General features: G+C 37.9%; 2 protein-coding genes across 3 annotated transcripts in view; one reads left to right on the top strand and one right to left on the bottom strand.

The window, feature by feature from the left end:
• Positions 1-18,475, bottom strand: part of FAM135A (family with sequence similarity 135 member A) — a 461,750-nt gene that overhangs the window by 252,743 nt on the left and 190,532 nt on the right. The window lies entirely within an intron of this gene.
• The window catches only part of COL9A1 (collagen type IX alpha 1 chain), a 100,241-nt gene that overhangs the window by 74,011 nt on the left and 7,755 nt on the right, over positions 1-18,475 (top strand). Inside the window, exons 32-36 of one of the 2 annotated variants that reach the window (XM_074333167.1) lie at positions 222-254; positions 3,366-3,512; positions 3,739-3,793; positions 5,473-5,661; positions 12,991-13,068. In XM_074333167.1, coding sequence (XP_074189268.1) covers positions 222-254; positions 3,366-3,512; positions 3,739-3,793; positions 5,473-5,661; positions 12,991-13,068 — 502 coding nt within the window. Of the gene's footprint in view, positions 1-221; positions 260-3,365; positions 3,513-3,738; positions 3,794-5,472; positions 5,662-12,990; positions 13,069-18,475 lie in introns of those variants that run through there. The other variant, XR_012496642.1, reaches the window with a different exon arrangement.

Here is an 18,475-nt window from a genome sequence, read left to right as displayed (position 1 = left end):
CAAAGGCAGGGAGATTATGTAGTTCACACAGGATCACTAAGTTAAACAAGAAAACTGAGACAAGAATCCAAATTTTGCGTCTAATGTTTTTCTGTGGTGTCAAGGTTCATCTGTCCATGGTTTTCTATAGATTTTGGCAGCACAATAACCTGTTAAATGTTTTTAGGAAACTATCAAATGTGAATACATTGTTCTAACATAATTTTGTTTTATTGATTTAGGGAGATATGGGATTGCAGGGCCAAAAGGGAGCTGTAAGTATAATGAACAGTAATGGTATAAAAATAAAAATATCAATAAAGCTGTAGAAAATGCAATGCTCTGCTTTATAAAATCATTCTATAAAATTCAATTCTTAAAGGACTTACCTTAAAGGAAATGAATGTCTACATTTATTTTTTAAGTACTGGATTAATCCAAAGAAGTAAAACTCACAATAGTATAAATGATCTGCCTGCTGAACTAACCATTCTAAAGGAAGTTGCTTTTTGTTTGTGTTTTTCCACATTATAAGTGGCTCAAGGAGTATATTAGGTGGTAATTTCTTTCACAAATGGGTCATTTTTAATGAACTGACTTATGCTTCATGATGATGAGTGGGTAACTGAGTTTTGTTGGCAGTTGTACAATTTGTTGGCAAATATTTCAAAAATTTTCTTAATCTCTGTGTTCTTTTTGGGGAAGTAAGATAGAGGCATAATGCATAAGAAAATATAGATAATTATTAGAGCTAGAAAAGGATTATCTTGTTCAGTTCGTCATTTTGTAGAAACTAAACCGATGTCCTTAGAGATTAGATGAATTCAGAATTATAGAACCAATTAATAGCAATCCCAGGATGATTTGCGATTTGAAAGGAATGCACATCTCATATAATAAGAAACTTAGTATAAGGAGAAAAGATGCAATTAAGAGCTCAATCTCAAATGTCACTGACCCCCAGCTTCCAGGTCCTTCCTATTTCTGGAATCTCTCACACTCCTCTCTGTCCCTGTCCAACATATTATCCTCATAACTGCCAACATAATCTAGATAAAAAGATAAAACCCACTATCTATCCCTTCTCTGCTTAAAACCCTTCAAAATAAATTTTATGGAATAAAATCGGACTCTTAGCAGGTATATAGAGCTTTACACAAAGTGTTCTCTACCTGGCCACCCTTATCTGCTTCCACGTCTGGAACTTCATCCATCGGCAGTTCTTTTTACATGGCATGCTGTTTCACGTGGGCTGCTCTCCTCACCTGGTGCATTGTGTCTCTTTCCTTAAAACAGCTACCTCCTACTTAAGCCCTTAGCCCCATCTTCAGCCCCACCTTCTCCAGGAGGACTTACCTAGACTTGGTTACAGTACCCAGCACTGGGCTCTTTACACACCACTGAGGTGGAAGTTATTACGTCATATTACCTCTTTACCTAACTCCTCTAAACACTGTGTGACAGTCTCAAGCTTCAAGTAACATTGTTATGCCTAAGCACATTTGACAGAAATGGTTTAGGGTTGAGAAAAATGTAAAGAGTAAGCCTTGATAGAATTTGGTAATAAAAATGCTACTTCAGGTTTAGAAATAATTAGTAATATTCCATGGTCAGCATTTACGCTCTAAAAGAAAAAATCGAGTGAACAGTGCAGTGATCAAAATAAGTTCATTTCATTTAAATTTGGATATAATGCTAGGAATTAGCTCTTAATTTATTACCTACTTTCCTTCCCCTGTCTTCTCTGACATGACCCAGGTAACACTGATGAAATTGAAGTGTACTGTCCCAGAATCAGGGGAAATAGTTACTAACAGGAAGACTTTCACTCTCCACAGTGATTTCAGCATAGACCAACTTGATAAGTAGGGGAGGTCTGTTTCTCCTTCAGTATTCAGCTGAGGAATTCCTCCCCAAAGATTCAGGGTCCTCATCCTGTCCTGGCCATGTTGGCCCTTGATCTCTTCATCAAAAATTTCTTGTCCCTTCTTCTAGCAATATTTCAGACATTGCTGGAAAGATAAGCCACGCTGATTTGGTTTCCTTTGTTTTCTGTCTGTTATTTAGTGCATTTCTGAAATCATTTTGGCTTTTCCTCTGGGTTGTTTTTGAAGCTTTTACAGTTTTGTGCTGTAGTCACCTGAAAATACCCCAGCCTTCCATAACACATCCTCAGCTCTCCCTGTTGACACCGGTTTTTCAGGAAATCTTTTAAGCCATAATTTCTTCACAGGAACAATTTTGACAGATTGACATAGATGAGTATCTTTTTTTTTTTTTTTTTTTAAGTGTAAAGAGAAATTGGAAAAAGCACATTTGCTGAGCTTTCTTTAGATGTGTCTAGTGCAAACATTGCACCACCTTCTCCCCTTCAGCTGAAACCATTTGAATGTTTGAAAGAGTTAGCTCTTTCTAGATAAACATTGCATGTGAAAAAGCAGGATTAAGTTGCTTTCTGAATGTTCATATCTTCAATACTAACATCCCCTTGCTGTCTCCTGTTTTTTTTTATCTTCTCATTCTTATTCTATAAACAACAGTACATTGTAACTACTATGCCACAAATTCCACCAGAGACAGTTTAACAAAAAGTGAATTAATTTAGTCTCTTTTTAAAGCAGTTATTATACACAAGGACTCTTTAAAATGTTTTTAGTGGTCTGCTTTCTGAAGAAAAAAAAATCTAACATATATGTTTTCGTTCTAAGGAAACAGTTGGTTTATGTCTAACTTCTTTAAGATTTAGATTTTTCAACTTCCTCAATACTTAGATAAATTGTGGACTTAGTCTTTTTGTTCCAGTATTTTAAATGCATTGATTTTAACTGCAACATTTTAAATGTGATATTCTAAATGTATTGATTTAGTTCATATTAGTATTTTATAATTCCTGGATATATCTGGCATCTTCAAATTCTCCAAAGAATGATATAACAGCTAAATAACATATTCTTGGAAATATCTTAATTTTATGCTTTTTACGTTGGTGATATACAAAGTAACATGTCTTATAAAAATCTCGGTGGCCTTTTTGTGGCCAGAGAAAGTTAACAAGCTTTATAAAAAAACTAAGTTGCTCTTAGTAAGTGGATTAAAGTATGAAGAACATGGTTTTAAAAACTTATTATTTCAGTTAACATTTTGAAATAACTACCAAAAGAAAGATTCTTTCAAAGTTTACTTGGACTGGAATTCTAAGAGACTGGTGAGTTGTTGTGTAGCATTATGTGTGTCTTTATGTCGAGGATTTATAACCTCTGAAGCAATACTTCTTAGGAAATAAAATGTAGTAAACCTCAAATTTTGTGGATTGATACTATATTAATATTAAGCAGACACATAACTTCTGTTTAGTCCTGGTTTCACAGTGTGCCATTTTGTTCTAGGTGGGCAACCCTGGCGATCCAGGCTTGAGGGGGCCTGAAGGAGGTCGGGGTCTTCCTGGAGTGGAAGGACCAAAAGGACCGCCTGGACCACGAGGCGTGCAGGGAGAACAGGGTGTCACCGGCCTGCCTGGTATCGAGGGCCCTCCAGTGAGTGGTGGGCAGTCCCCATGGTTTCCCTGTGGGGAGTCCATTCCACAGCACAAGGGGTGGGGGCAGCTGGACTAGATCAGACATCAGCTCCCTAGATGTGGGGGCAAGTTCTCCTGTTGTAAAGCCAGCCACCTTGTTGCTTGCCAAGTCTGTCAGTTTACCATTTAACAATGTCCTATTTATGGTTCCATGTAGAAACTGTCTTTTTTCTCTTGTGTCCTAGGGGAGAGCTCCAACAGACCAGTACATTAAGCAGGTTTGCATGAGAGTCTTGCAAGGTAAATAAATCATAATGGCTTGACTTCACGTATGCTTTAAAGGAGAGAGATTTTGAATAATATCAATGTCAATTATGTTTTATGCAATTTGTTGCTATCATAATAGCTTATAGCCTCAAAGAAAAAAATAATATTACCTTTCTGGATTAGCCTGGATTTTTTTTGCAAGGGTGTTGGTTTGAAAGAAAGTACACACCCACACACCCACACAGAGATACACTTTTTTTCCCTTTTGTAACAACAATTCACAGGTATCTTTTGCCTCCTCAACACTCTACCACTTATGAGTACCCAGCACTCATCTAGGCTCTCTCTGTAGATTATATAAGAAGTAATTGGCTGACACCATGCCTGTAAGAAGCATAAGGACATTTTAGCTACTCATGTACCACTTATATAGAAAATCAATAACTAGCATTTTACCAAAATGGTGACATCGTTTCACATTTGTTCACTTTTATCTAAATTTATCTGTAACTATGGTGATTGCTGTTTGTCATAGCTGTTTCAGAATTGGTCTAGTTCTGAAACCATACTGAAAATGAAGATGTACAAAAATACACCATATCTGAGGAGATCCTGTAACACTGGGGTCTTCTAACTAAGAATTATCTTATTCTGGTTGGAACCAATTTTGTCAGGAAAAATACTCTTCTTTGTATGCTCATGGGATCATCTAATTTGTCTTATGGACTTGTAGTTTTCCAGAATGAAACTGTCACCTCTATATTTAAAAACCACTATTAATCTCTTCATTGCAGACATTTTATCTTGAAAGGATATTTCAATTTTAAACATCACATAAATAGAAAATTGTGATTTTATGCTCTTACTTATGTAAGGCAAACTTAGAATACTCACACTGAAACAATTGAAAAGTATTGGTTAGAAATGTGTTTTCAATTTATACACTCCTTCACACCCTAAAGCTTAAAAAAATACTACAGTAGAATATTTCCCTTGGAGTATTTTAATGGAAAGTTTTCTTGTTCTCCATGGTTTTGATTCTCCACGGTGGATGATTCTTAATCTATTTAATGGTTCCTGAAAAAGCCCACACAGTTATTAATTTTTAAGACGGACTGTGACCATTCCCAAGAAGCAGGCTTTTTAAAATGGCTGTTGTCTATTCGAAGCATGAAAAAAATTTTGAGAAGAAAAATTCATAAGAAGTCATGAATTCTCAGGATAGTTCAGGTTATTTAGTATCTTCAGAGTAAAAATGTGAGGCTAGATCTCAAATGTGTCTCAATACTAATTCTGGACGTTGTCCTTGGCTTTTAAAAAAAGCTTCTGGACATCCACTTCTACCTACGTTAAGAAATTAATTTTCTTCCCATCCTGGGTTTTCAGATAACGAGTCAGGATTCAGGTGACACACTCAATCTTTTAAAACAACACTCACAGCAAAGCCTTGCGGTTTAAGGTTTTTATCCCTGTCCCCTTGTCTCAAAACAGCAGGACCAAATGTATCCAGGGAGAGTCGAAGAAAACAGCTCCCATGAAGGTTCCTGGCAGGGAGCCCATGGAAAAAGGATCCAACTTGATTCATTTCTCATCACCAATTTTGAAGTTCTGGTGACACATTTAGAAAAACGGCGGTTGAAATACCTCTCTTTTTATTGGAATCACTTTCATGTGTCTTACTTTTCTGGGCTGTTTTGTTTATTATCTTTTAGAACATCTTGCTGAGATGGCTGCTAGTCTCAAGCGTCCAGACACAGGAGCTTCCGGCCTCCCTGGGAAACCTGGACTACCTGGTCCCCCAGGACCCCCTGGCCAGAACGGTTTCCCAGGCCACATAGGACTTCGTGGCCTCCCAGGGATTAAAGGTCCCCCTGGTGCTCTTGGTTTGAGGGGACCTAAAGGTAAGCCATTTTTCCCAGATGAAACCGGAAACATGCATTGTTCTTTTCCAGATGTATTCACAGGTCCTACCAAGCTCCAGATAGCCTGTGAGATATGATGTATTGTTCTCTTTTACAATGGTGATGGTAAAGATTAGAAAAATGTTATATTATATGCTCTTGACCTTGCTGTAGGACAGCAGTAGACTAAATACTATCGTTAAGGTCCTTTGACTTTCAGCACTGATCTTTTTCAATTATACTGTGTTTCAATCATTGCTCCAAATAAACTTTACGGGACCTTATGAAGGATCATTCAGCTTTCTTTCTTTCTTTTTTTTTTGAGACCTTAAAAACATTGTAGAGCTCTTCTAAGGCGTCAAGCAGTCTTAGAATGTTTGTTTCTGTTACTTAAACTAACACCATTTGTTAGCATAAGAAAAATTAAAACATGAGTTGAAACTGTCTACCCCTTCTTCTACAAAATGACACTGGATATTTAGTTTTGATGGATTCTTTTTTCAGCTCAGTAAATCTAACTATTCCTTCTTTAACTTGTGAGAGAGAGTGAGAGAGTTTGTTTCTTCCTCTTTTATTTAAAGCACGTTAAACCCTTGCATTCAGGATTTTGCGGAAAAACAGCGTTGTGAGTGTGTTAGGTATTTAGCAGGACTTGCAGAAGGACTGCTTGCCTCAGATGGCTTTGGCTATTTGATGTAAGTAAATATGTCAGCTTGGGGTGTGCGTGCCCTGGGTAATTTACAGAGGGGACTAAATAAAGTGAAGAGTTTCTGTATCATGTTGAGTGACCGAGGGCTCTCTGGGGAATGTCAGAAAGGCGTGTCATCAAAAGTAAGAGAGGGACTTTCGTTTTTTAAATGCTGGTGCTCCAATTAGGATTAAACATTATGGTGTGAATGATCAGAGGGCAAGCAAGCTGCCTTTTTGGACTTATAAATGAATTGCTGATGCATTTGGATAACTGCAACCTCAGCTGGAATAATTACGTTGATTATATATACTTTTTGGCATGTGCATGTTAATAAATGAGCCCTAATTGGGGGTCCTTGTAAGCCTGGCATAATTTCAAAGATTTCAGAAGCTAGACCAAATCAAATATGGAGAGAACTCTCAGTTCATCCTAAAGAGAACTGGTTATTTTCTCTGGGAAAATCACATAGCCATTCCTCGTTGCCCTGCTAGTCCAGGAATTCACACTGTAGGTGCTTTCTCTATGGTTAGCCCCTGCTCACTCTGTAAACCATTTCTAAGAAACTCCAGTGCCTTGGGCGGTTGTTGACATAGTTGGCTCTGTAGTGCCAGAGCCCACGGATGACTCCTCAGCTGCCCTGAGTTCACTGTAGAGCAGCGGTTCTGCAAGAGGTGTCCTTGGAGCATCAGTGTCACCAGGACGTGTTAGGAATGCAGGTTCTCCAGCCCAACCCAGACCCACTGCTCAGAAACTTTGTGGGTGGGGGTGGGGGTGGGGGCAGCAGTCTGAGTTCTAAGGAGCCTCCAGGAAATTCTGATGCAGCTGAATGCTCATGTAGAGCAGTCGCTGGATTTCCCACTGAAAAGGGACACCTTGCCGGGACTATAGAAATCACAGCCCTATTGTGTTTGGCTAAAAGGAAGTCTCCATATTTGGGCAGAGCTTAACTTTGAATTAGTAACACAACTCTCTCCCGAAGTCCCACCTTTTCCCTTTCAGAAGTGAAAATGCCTAGGTGATTTTGGTAGGCTAGGAGAGTCTGACTACAGTAGCATTTCTCAGCCAGGGCTGCTCACTGGAACCACCCGAGGAGCTTTAAAAATGACTCATGTCTGGGTCCCATTCCCAGAGATTCTGATTTAATTGGTCTGGGCATCAAGACTGAAAAATATACCCTGGTGATTTTAATGTGCAACTAGGGCTGAGAACCACTGGTAACAAAGGTGAAATGTTTGGGAAACTTTCTGGGTTCAAAGCTCTAAGCAGCATTGAATCGTGGTTGGGTTGGGCTGTGTTGGGCCTAGCAGATAAACCTAATTTTGAGAGGAAGAAAACTATATTTCTATGTTTGGAACCTGAAAAGTGTCTCTACTGCTAAGATCATTTATCAAGCATTGCTTGACCATAGAAGGGATTTTCCCCTAATTTTTCTTCAGTATTTATGACATAGTCTATAATCTAGTCCTTTTCTTTTTTGTAAAAGACTTTCTTTCCCCAGCCCTCTCCATCCCTTTCTTGTCACTGGATTCCTTTAAAGCAGCATCTTATCTCAGTTTCACTTCTTAAAATTTGGGGTATGTGCAAAAAGGTACAATCCGATTTTCTTTATCAATCAACCCTGTCACACATTTGGAAATGTATGATTCTAGGTAACTGGACTAGACCTTTCTTGTCCCACTACATATATTAACAGTGTTTAATAGAAAACTTATAGTGTGTTACTATCCAAGGGTTACAGGCCAAATTTTCCCTGAGAATAAACACTTTACCGTTTGACACATAAATGGTCAGCCTATTAGAGAAGAGATGTATTTCATGGTCACGTGTTGCCTTTTGCCTATGCCTAATAAAGAAGGAATGGTATGAGTCTTGCTCTGCTGTATAGTCACTTTGAGAGTCTTTTTCCAGAGAAATTGCCACATAAATAACACAGAACTAAGTTTTACTACAGCTTTCAATACTTCAGGTTATGTCTTAATCAAATCTTTTCCTCCTAAAATATTACTGTGAAAAACACAATGAAACATTTTCAATAGGACCTAGTAGAAATAATAATCAAATCATAATCAAAGCTTAAATTGTATTTTAAATTATTTTTGTTTCTCATCAACATGTTTTACACAATATTATACAGACATGGTAGGGCCAAAGCCCTTGCCTTAAGCACATTTTGTGTGTATATGCAAGCAGAAACATAAGAGACATCTAACTGGCCTTATGTTCACTTTGCTTAGTATTAAGTCAGTCTTTCATGTCATAAATACCATTTTCAAATGTTCATGGTGTAGATTAATTTTAAGTCCTGTGAATAAGGCTGCATACTTTTTTGGATATTTTATTGTGAGTCAGACAGACCTCTCAATATGTAAGTGAAGGTTGAGGAAATACAGTAATAATTGTGACCAACACCTTTTTCAGTATTAATCTGCTCACATGAGGATGGACCATCAATTATAGCTTTTGAATAAATGAAATAAATAGCAACTATGGAACAATGTTAAAAATTTTAGCCACTCTGTTCGTAATGAGCTGTTTTTCTACTCAAACTGCATTTTCTCCTTCATACCTTATGTAAAGCCTATTTTATAAGCTCTTTATAAGTATTTTCTGACACAATAGGCTAACAAAGGTGGACCTTTAGTTCCTTGAGCTGCTTTTTGAACATCTCAAAAGAAGTCATGACCAGGGTTAGAAGAAGTAGATAACCCTGGTGATAAACAAGACCACAGTTTGCTGTGGAGCAGCAGTTTGCAGGGTGGCTTTGTCTTGGAGCCCATCTAAAATTTGTTTTTCTATGGCTGATAAACAAAATACAGCATCATAATGAAGACAGCGGTTAGTATTATGCATCTTATCCCTGGCAAGCAGCACTTTGCAGTTGACATGGCCTCACACTGGACTGTGTTTTTAACTTCCACTGTCCCTGTGAAAGTTGCGTTTTAATTTATAATCTTCATCTCACATCTTCAAAAACTATGGCACATTTACAGACTCTCTTCTCATTGTCAGTGTCCAGAATTACAGTGATAGGGTATTTAAGTTGCTAAGTTGACAAGCGTGTTTAAGTTGTTAGTTTTTAAAATGCCAATTGTCATATCTTCCTAGTACAGTAGGCCCTATTGATGAGTGTGAAAAAAATTGGCCTATGTGAATAGGAGTTCATCCTGAGCTCTATATCCTTACATAGTATTTATATAAATTTAAATAGTCTTGAAAATGTAGTTGATTCATCATAAAAACTCACACGAGGACATTCACAGTTAAAACTCAAAGTATGAGTTAAATATTCCTTCATAATTAGATATTTTTGACTATTTGACTATTGTGTCAATGGTTGTATAGCTATGCTTCCTATTTTTGTTGTGTACATGCCTTTGTTTTTAAAATGATAACTAATGACTCAGTATTGAATGAGGTTGGGCTGACACAGGTGTTGGAAAAAATGATGATGTATAGAGTTTGTTATAAAATGCCATTACATTTTCTAAAACTGTAGAAAAGAATATAATGCTATACCAATGGGATAAGAGGATAATGCCTTCTAGTAGGAGCTGTAGATGTCATTTAGGACCAGCTAACTAAGGTATTAGAGCACTTAGTTAATGAGGCCATGTCTCTGGGTTTGGTCTCTGCAGGAGCCAGGATAATTAACGCAGCTTTGTTCTGTGACTGCTGAATCCCTAAATTTAATCAACTGTCTTGCAAATACACATGGCTGGTTGCAATCCAAAGCATATTCCCTGTCAGTAATGACTCCGTAGTAAAATGTAGGCACTTTTGACAGCACACTTTAAATTTTGGACATTCACTAATTTGTTTTTGGTAATAGTAAATTTACACTGTTCAAGAATTTAAAAATGTATAAAAAGATATTTAGTGAATGTTGCCACACAGCAGCCTACCCGTCTGTCTCCTCGTTCCTGCCCCTAAAGAAAGGAGAGTCTGTGACGTGGATCCTTTCAGGGACTTTGTTTCACCTTTGTGCTTACACCTGATGTCTCCATTTGACCCCAAAATATGGCTGGCTAGTCAAAGATGGGTACGACTCCCCACGGGGCAGGGGGTGGGGTGGGGGGGGACAACCCAAGCCAGACACAGCCGTGTGGGGACCATCTGGGGAACTCACGGGGTTGACAGAGGTGGGCACAGCCCCCCACCTTCCCCAGGCTAAGGACAGCCTCTGCCTCTGTGGCTGCATTCCTTCCCACACCTGCAGGGGAAGTGATTCAGTGATGTGCTCTCCATCTATTCATATGCATAAAGGTTGTGTCCCTTGGGGAAATACATACATCCTGAGACTTAGGGTTCTTCTGCCTACAGGCAAGGGTGATTGACTTGAATTAGTTTCCTATTATAATGTACGGGATTCACAGATCTTGAGATTGACAAGCTTTATCTCCTTTACTTCCTCACATAACTAATAAAACTTATGTGTTGGCCCAATTTGGGGCTCAGTCGTTGAGGCTGGAGACCCTTGGACCCACTTGCACACGTTCTTGGCTACTGTCTTTCTTAACCCTGCGCTGCCCTCCTCACTCCCCACAACCCTCCTGACGCGGGACGAGACAAGTGAAGAGTTTCTCTGCCAATCCTGTCTCCCATCTGCCTAGTTTCCTTTATTCTTCCTATTAGGTAATCACCATCATTTATTTCTTACATATCCTTACTAACAATAATATACAAGGCTATATGAATACACATTTTTCATTCTTTAAAAAACAAATCATATTGTCCTTCAGTAAGTGATCTGCACGTTGTGTTTTTTTTTCACTTAACAATATGCCTTGGAGATCGTTTCAAAGAGAGCATCCTGCTTCTGCTTCACAGCTGCATAGTATTCCATTCTGTGGAAGTACCATAATGTATCATAATGTATTTAACTCTGTAATGGACATTTAGATTGTTTGCAATCTTCTGCTATTACAGCAAGGCTGCAGTGAACAACAGTGAATATATTTCATTTTTGTAAAAATATCAACATACGATCTATATCTCTAGGATAAATTCCTAGAAGTGGAATTGCTGGCTAAAATGGTACTTCCATTTGCAATTTTGAGGGGGATTGTCAAATTACCCAAAAGACTGTACCAATTTACACTCTTATCAGAGATGTGCAATAGTGTATTTTTTCACAGACTTGCTAGCATATGTTTAATTAAGCTTTGGAACTTTTGCTTATCTTATATGTTAAAATAGCATCCTTGTTATTCTAAATTTATATTAATTTTGTTATGAGAGTGAAGTCAGGGAATTTTTCATATATTTAAGAGCCATTTTTATTTTATTTTACTGACTTTCTTGCTCATGTGTTCTGCTTATTTTTTATTGCATTGTTGGTCTTTTTTGTATTGATTAGGAACGCTTCAGATTTTGAATTATAATAGAAAGTCCAACTCAAATCTAAGCTTATGAAACAATTCTCCCTTGTTTTCTTCTGGTTCCTAAATTACATTTAAAATATTTGCTACTTTTGTAATTTATCCTAGATTGTGGTGTGAGGAAGAGATCCAACTTTTCTTATTTCCAGTTGGCTACCGACTTTTCCAACACTATTGAATTATTCAACTTTTTCCCACTTTAAGATGGCACCTTTATTACAAACAAAATTCTTGCATGTTGGTGGTTCTGTTTTCAGACTTTCTATTCTGTTTAATTGGTCTATTTATGTACCAGTATCACAACACTTTAATTGGTTTAATATTTGGTAGGGTTAATTCCCTTCATATTGCTTTTCCTTTTTGGAGTTTTTATGGCTAGTTCGGCTTATGTTTTTTTCTACACAAACTTCAGACTCACCTCTCTGGTTAAAAATAAAATAAAATAAAATCTGTATTTTTATGGGGATCATGATGAAAATTCCTCTTAGGGAAAACTGACAACTTTAAATGATGCTACTTTTCCATAAGAAATTTTTCCAAATCTTTTTGTATCCTTTAGAAATGTTAAGTTTTTTTCATGATGGATTTGCATATTTCTGATTAAACTTTATCCTAGTTATTTTATATTTTAATTGTTAATGTAAATGGGGTCTCTATTTACTACATCTTATTATTGGTTGTTGTTTATATATATGAACATTATTGGTTTCCATATATTAATTTTGCACGTTGATACTTTACTGAATTCTTTTATTGTTTCCAGTAGATTTTGAGTTGATTTTTCTAGGGTTTAAGAAATCACCTGAAAATAGGGATGGTTTTAACTCCTCAAACCAAATGATAAATAATAGTGATAAAATAGGCATCTTTATAATGTTCTGACTGTAGTGGAGCTACTTATCATGTTTTCCATTAAGCATCATGCTAGCTTTTAGGTTGAGATAGTCCTTTTTTTATGTTAAGGAGGTAGTCATTGATTCTTATTTTATTGACTGTTGTATTAGAATGCTCAATACAATCAATGCTCAATTCTTTCAAATGTCTTTTCAGCATCTATGGATATGATCATTTGTTTTTCCCCCTTAGATCTATTATTATAATTAACTCAGTTTTTGCATTGCTACATACTACTACAATCTAATTTGTGGCATCTTCATGACCTTTTGGTTTCTGAATTTTGGCTTTGCCTAAAGTTTAAAAAATGCAGAACCTTATTTTTATTGATATATAGAAAAATAATATTTCTCTAATGAAATGCAGGTGACTTGGGAGAAAGGGGAGAACGTGGCCCTCCAGGAAGAGGTCCCAAAGGTTTGCCTGGAGCGATAGGTCTCCCAGGTAAGTGTTGTGTATGGCAGATTGAGGTTGAGAAATTGGTAGTGAATGGATGGTCTGATTGGAAAACATTTTAAAGAACTGCTCTCTGATTACTTAAGCATGTCAAGTGATAATAATGGCTGGCATCAATTTTTCAAGTCCACCTTTAATGAAGAATTAAATGGTCTAAATCATATCTGTATTCTTTGTGAGAAAATAAACATCAGGACTTGAAATATTAATGTTTAATAGATCTTTAAAAATTGTTTCAAGGTCCAGCCACAATGCACTTGTTATAAAATTTTGAATGAATGGAATTCTCTCCATTTCTAGCCTAGTTGATAGTTTCCTGTTAATTTTAACTAAAAAGTCAGAGCAACAGGAAAATTAATCCAAGTTTTCAAACTATACAGGCTATTCATGTTGCACAGGGAGTAACTGAAATTGTACTTTAAAAGCTAATGTTTCAAACATCCTGACCCTCCAGAAACTCATATCCAAATAAATAATAAACCTGAACATTTGTACTCACAGCCACAAAGAGCCATGCACAAGCCACCTATCACTGTGGCCTTGACGGAGGCCACAAAGTAGCCTCTGTGTGAGGAGCCTGGATTCTCTCACTGGGCGTCTGTTCTCTCTTTACACACTGGTTACTGTGTCCCCTGGAGTCCAGGCTGCAACACACACTCATCCCTTGGGAAATGACTTGCAAGTCCAACTGTTGAAGCAGCATAGCAGGACCGAAAGCCAGTGTAAGAGCATGAATAACTTGCTGCCTTCCAGCAAACTCTTTTATAGCTGCTCAGGAAGGCTCCCAAGGTGAGAGGGGTCGTGCAGAAAAAGGGTGGCACATGCTTCCACAATGGACTTGGAAAGCTTGGTTTAGGAAAATTTAGAAAAAGAAATGATTATTTTCTAATTCTGCCACAGGTTTACATATTCAATCATGGCTATAATTGCAGCCCCAAACATAATTGCTTCCTAATTAGATATTTCATTGCTCCTGGGGATTGCTTTCTCATGAAAATTTGTTTTAAAAATATGAATATTTTTGGAGACAGCTTAAACACCACCTTTCTAAAACTGTGGGTCTGTCACAGATGTTTTCACAAATTGATAATGTTTTGTGATTGAAAAAGGAAACTTTCATGATTGGAAAAGGAAAGAATCAGGTTTGGGACTATACGGGACCAAGTAAAGAATATTTTAGATAAGTCTGGGTTCCTTGATGGATGTGTACAAGAGAGAAAAAGAAAATATAATTTACTGAGTGCTTTTCTCCTTTATCAATAGTAGCAATAGGGGGTTCTAAAGCTGATAAAAATATCATCATTACAATGTATTTATCTATATATGTATAGAATAACCTTACAATTTCTCATTTTCCCATATTGTTGACAAATCACTTAACAGTTCTTGGACCAGTGACCTGCACTACTGGCAAGATTTTCCTTTATCAAAAATATATTATGGTTTCTTGTGCCTCTTTAAAAAAATCTGTTGTTGAACCACACTTGAAGTTTAGAAATGGGAAGATTGAGGAATACCAGCTGTGTGTGTGCAGTGTTCCAAAATGCCACGAGGGGGCGCCTTTTTCCTCACATGCAGTAATCCACTAGATTCCCTGAGCCTGACTGGAAGGGGATCTCAAATGCTCTTGGGGCGTTCATTGCTCTGTTGTAAAGGGACGTGGCTGATTTGCTTTTTAGTGCATTAGACATCCATGTATGGGCAACATGGTAAGGACAAGGTCATCACTGATATCTCTGCCTGGCCCTCCTTTTGTCTCCCTTGTGAAAAAATTAAATTTGTCACAGCTGGTTTTAGATTTAATACTTAAATCTGAATTGTTCAAAAAAAAAAAAAAAAAGTTAGGGGCTCCCTTTCTCAGGACTCCTAAGCCCTGCCCTTTTCCTTTCTGCCTGTTGCCAGTCCTTGCCCCTTCCTTCCTGGTGCCACCCTAAAATCTGGGCTTTCTTTCTCTGGGCTTTCGTTACATTTTCACTGAGAGGATATTTGACATTATTTAGTGAAAAGTCTAAGTTCCAGATTACTTTTTTAAACATTAAGGCTAACTTTCAAAACGTGAAGTTTTCTACAAGTTTTAGCACACAGGCACAAAGGGGCCATATTTATCGCATTCTTTGAGGCACCAGTTGGGGACTTTGGATTTTAGGTCAGCTCACATTCCCTTTTCGCTGCATAAATATGCTCAGCTAACAATTTCCCACATTCGTCAAGTTCTTGAACAAGAGTTTTTAAGGTCTGTCCTCCTCTAAAGCTAGTATTCCAGAAGTGGGCTGTTGGGAGTGTGGGCTCCACAATTCAGACATCCTGAGTTCAAATCTTGGCTCTGTCACTTACTAGCCTTATGACATTGCGCACGTTACTTAACTGCTCTGTGCCTCAGTTTCCCCATTTATAAAATAGCGATAACAGTATAGCTGTGATAGTGTAATTTTGAGAAATCAATCCATGTAAAGTGCTTAGGACAGTTTCTGGCCATACTAAGTGTTCAAGAAATGTTTGTTATTATCACAATTATTACTATAACAAACCCACTTTTGAGCTCCTTGAGGTTGATGAAGGTGAGTTGGGGACACCACCGGACCCGAGTTAAACCCTTGCAGACTTTTTCTTCTGCTTTCGATGGGCAATAATAAGCTACTCTTCTCTCAGTCAGCACCACCCCTAACACCTCAGACTTTCCCTCCACAAAAATCTACTTCAACTCCCAATCACAAATGCCAAGTATTGACTGGCAGTAAATTATTTCACTGATTAATTGACCACTGAGAAGCTGGGCCATTTTTCATTTCCCTGGTAGAGCCTGGAATGCGATTAGGAATGTGATTTCTGGCCTGTGACAAACATAACTGCAATAGGACATTAGTACCTGGAGGAACCTTCAATATTACTCTGGAGGAGCTGTCTGGTACCTTCCAGGTAAATACACATCTTCCCTAAACGAAAGAGCCTTCAGAACAAGATATTTTACAACCTTCTTTGTTGTCCCTCATATTGGATTTGGGATCAAATTCTTCTGAGTGGAAAAAAGATCGTTTGGTCATTCTTCTTTGTGCTAACATATCTGATATATTTGAAAAAATGTAACCTATACTTTCCTATCAATGTCAGAATGCCTTTATTCTCTCTGGACAGTTTTAGTTCTCTGTCTCCCCTTCATATCTCTTTTGGTTCAGTGTTAAGTATCGCATGGCCCTTTGGGGTTGTAGTGCTACCATATGGACCATAGATTATTATTATAACCATTACATTGACTGCCATTTTGGATGTAGTGCTCTGTTGTTGAAAAAGGACACATATGCCACCCAGTTTGTTTCTCACAGTCAGAAGTAGGCAGGGCAGGTATTTAAGAAGTCTGGGCTCTGGAACCAGCCTGCCAGGTTATTTTCTCTGTTACTTTGCTCTTACTTATTTTCAGCTACTCCACATCTTACTGCTTCAGTTTCTTCTCTGTATAATGGGAATAATCACCACACCTACCCTACTGAGTTATTTACGAAGCTCTATGTATATGTCAATACCTGTAAAACATGTAGACTAGTGCCTGGCATATGGCAAATATTCTGCAAATTTAGCTGTTATTATTATTGTTATTCCTCTTTTTATATTTAAAGAAATAGAGACTTAACAAAGGTCACATGTCCTGACAAAGGCCTCCCAGGTAATAAGTGGCAGAGGCAAATATTTATGCTTCTTGTACCCAGGCTTACTTAGTAGACAAAATGATGGAAGGCTGTCCAGTAATATGATTGGTTTATTTCCGGTGCCCCAGCTATCTGACTTTGGCATGTCTCATAATCACTTAGTGTCTTGATTCCCTTTCTGTCTCTCTCATAGAGCTGTGGGATCACATTAAAGACCCTGGGACTTTAGAGTCCCTCCCAATCTCCCCACCCCACCTTCAGTTTCTTACCAGAGGCCTTCAGTGCTATTATCTGATTAGGTCGTCTCATTATGGGTAACTCTATGCCTGCTGCCACCCAACTTGCCTATTTACTACCAGTTCCTTGACATTCTGAGGATATTAAGGAAAAGTGTGTAAAAATGGGTCCTGACTTCCTCTGTGTGTATTCAAATTTATGAGGGAATGGAGTAAGTTAAATGAGGAATCGTATGTAAGTGACCACCAGGAATCTGACTTGTGAGCTGAGTTGCTTTTCCCTTTTTGGACATGGAGAATAGAGCTAGCTTTGTGCTGGGCCACAGTAGGTGAAGGGGCTATTCAGGTTTCTTGTGCAAAATACGCATATAGGTGAGCTTTGCTTGTGACTATTGAGTGGAACAAAATAAAACCCAAAACCAAAAACAAAGGGCACACTCAGTTTAGGCTTAAGTTTAGCAGTAGTCATCCTATTTCCTGCAGCTTTTTTATTTGGTGGTAGGGATCTTATATAAACAAGCCACTTCAAATCAACTTCTTAAACAGATATGCTTTGTCAAATACCCCAAAAGTAAGCTCAGCAAAAGGTGAGAAATATAAGATAGTCCCCAGCATATACAAAAATTTTACGTAGCCAACCAATTACTCATCAAATACTCTCTGTAAGGCTGAAAATTATTTGAAGGTTTTTGTTTTTCTTTTAAAGCCCGCATACATAGTCCCATTAATTCTGTAGGTCATATTAGATCCTTCAGAATGGTCCATCTGGGATTGGCCTCCATTGATGTAACATGACTGCCCTCTAGTGTTGGCACAGAGAATGACAGACATTCATTTTTAAAAATCACGCAATATTTGGCAATGCCACTTTGATAGGTCCTTGGAATTTCAGAAAACTGTGTATGTGATCCTTAGGCAGTTAGTGTAGCTAACGCACCCATCAGGCAGACAGAAGAGAATGAGAACACTTCAGATCTGTGCTCTGTTCTTAATATTTGAAAAATAGTTTATAGATATTCAATGCAGCTACTGGACTTCTTGAATGACTTCTACTGTGACATTGCTTTACCCCCAAATTAGGCTCTCACACAGTAATTTTAGGGCACCTTTGAGAGTAAACACCCAGGATCAGGGTGCACCAGAAATCGACAATTTATTATGTGAAGGCTGTTCCCCCTCCCTGCCCCGGCCATTTCTACAGGGCAAAACCTCAGAAAAATGTCCTTATTTTCTTATGAGAGGTAGAACTCTAGAAGAATTAATACTAACTCTTGGCTATTGTGTACTTCCTAGTCAATTTAGGCCCAATGAGTTAAATGCAAACCACCACCACCACCACACACACACCCTCAGCAGAGTTAGAAAACCAATAGGTATGGAAATACAGTTAGGTTGGGTGGTGGGTAAGGGCCCTTGTTTATAACTCCAACACTTTCTAGCTATGTGATTATGGACGATTAGTTAACCTTCTTAACTCTCAGGATACAAATGAGGAAAATGGATCAATAATGAGCACAG

The sequence above is a fragment of the Rhinolophus sinicus genome, linkage group LG05, assembly GCF_036562045.2.
Source record: "Rhinolophus sinicus isolate RSC01 linkage group LG05, ASM3656204v1, whole genome shotgun sequence".
Classification (NCBI taxonomy): domain Eukaryota; kingdom Metazoa; phylum Chordata; class Mammalia; order Chiroptera; family Rhinolophidae; genus Rhinolophus; species Rhinolophus sinicus.
The sequence above is the reverse complement of the archived record's forward strand: the minus strand, read 5'-3'. Positions and strand labels throughout refer to the sequence as shown.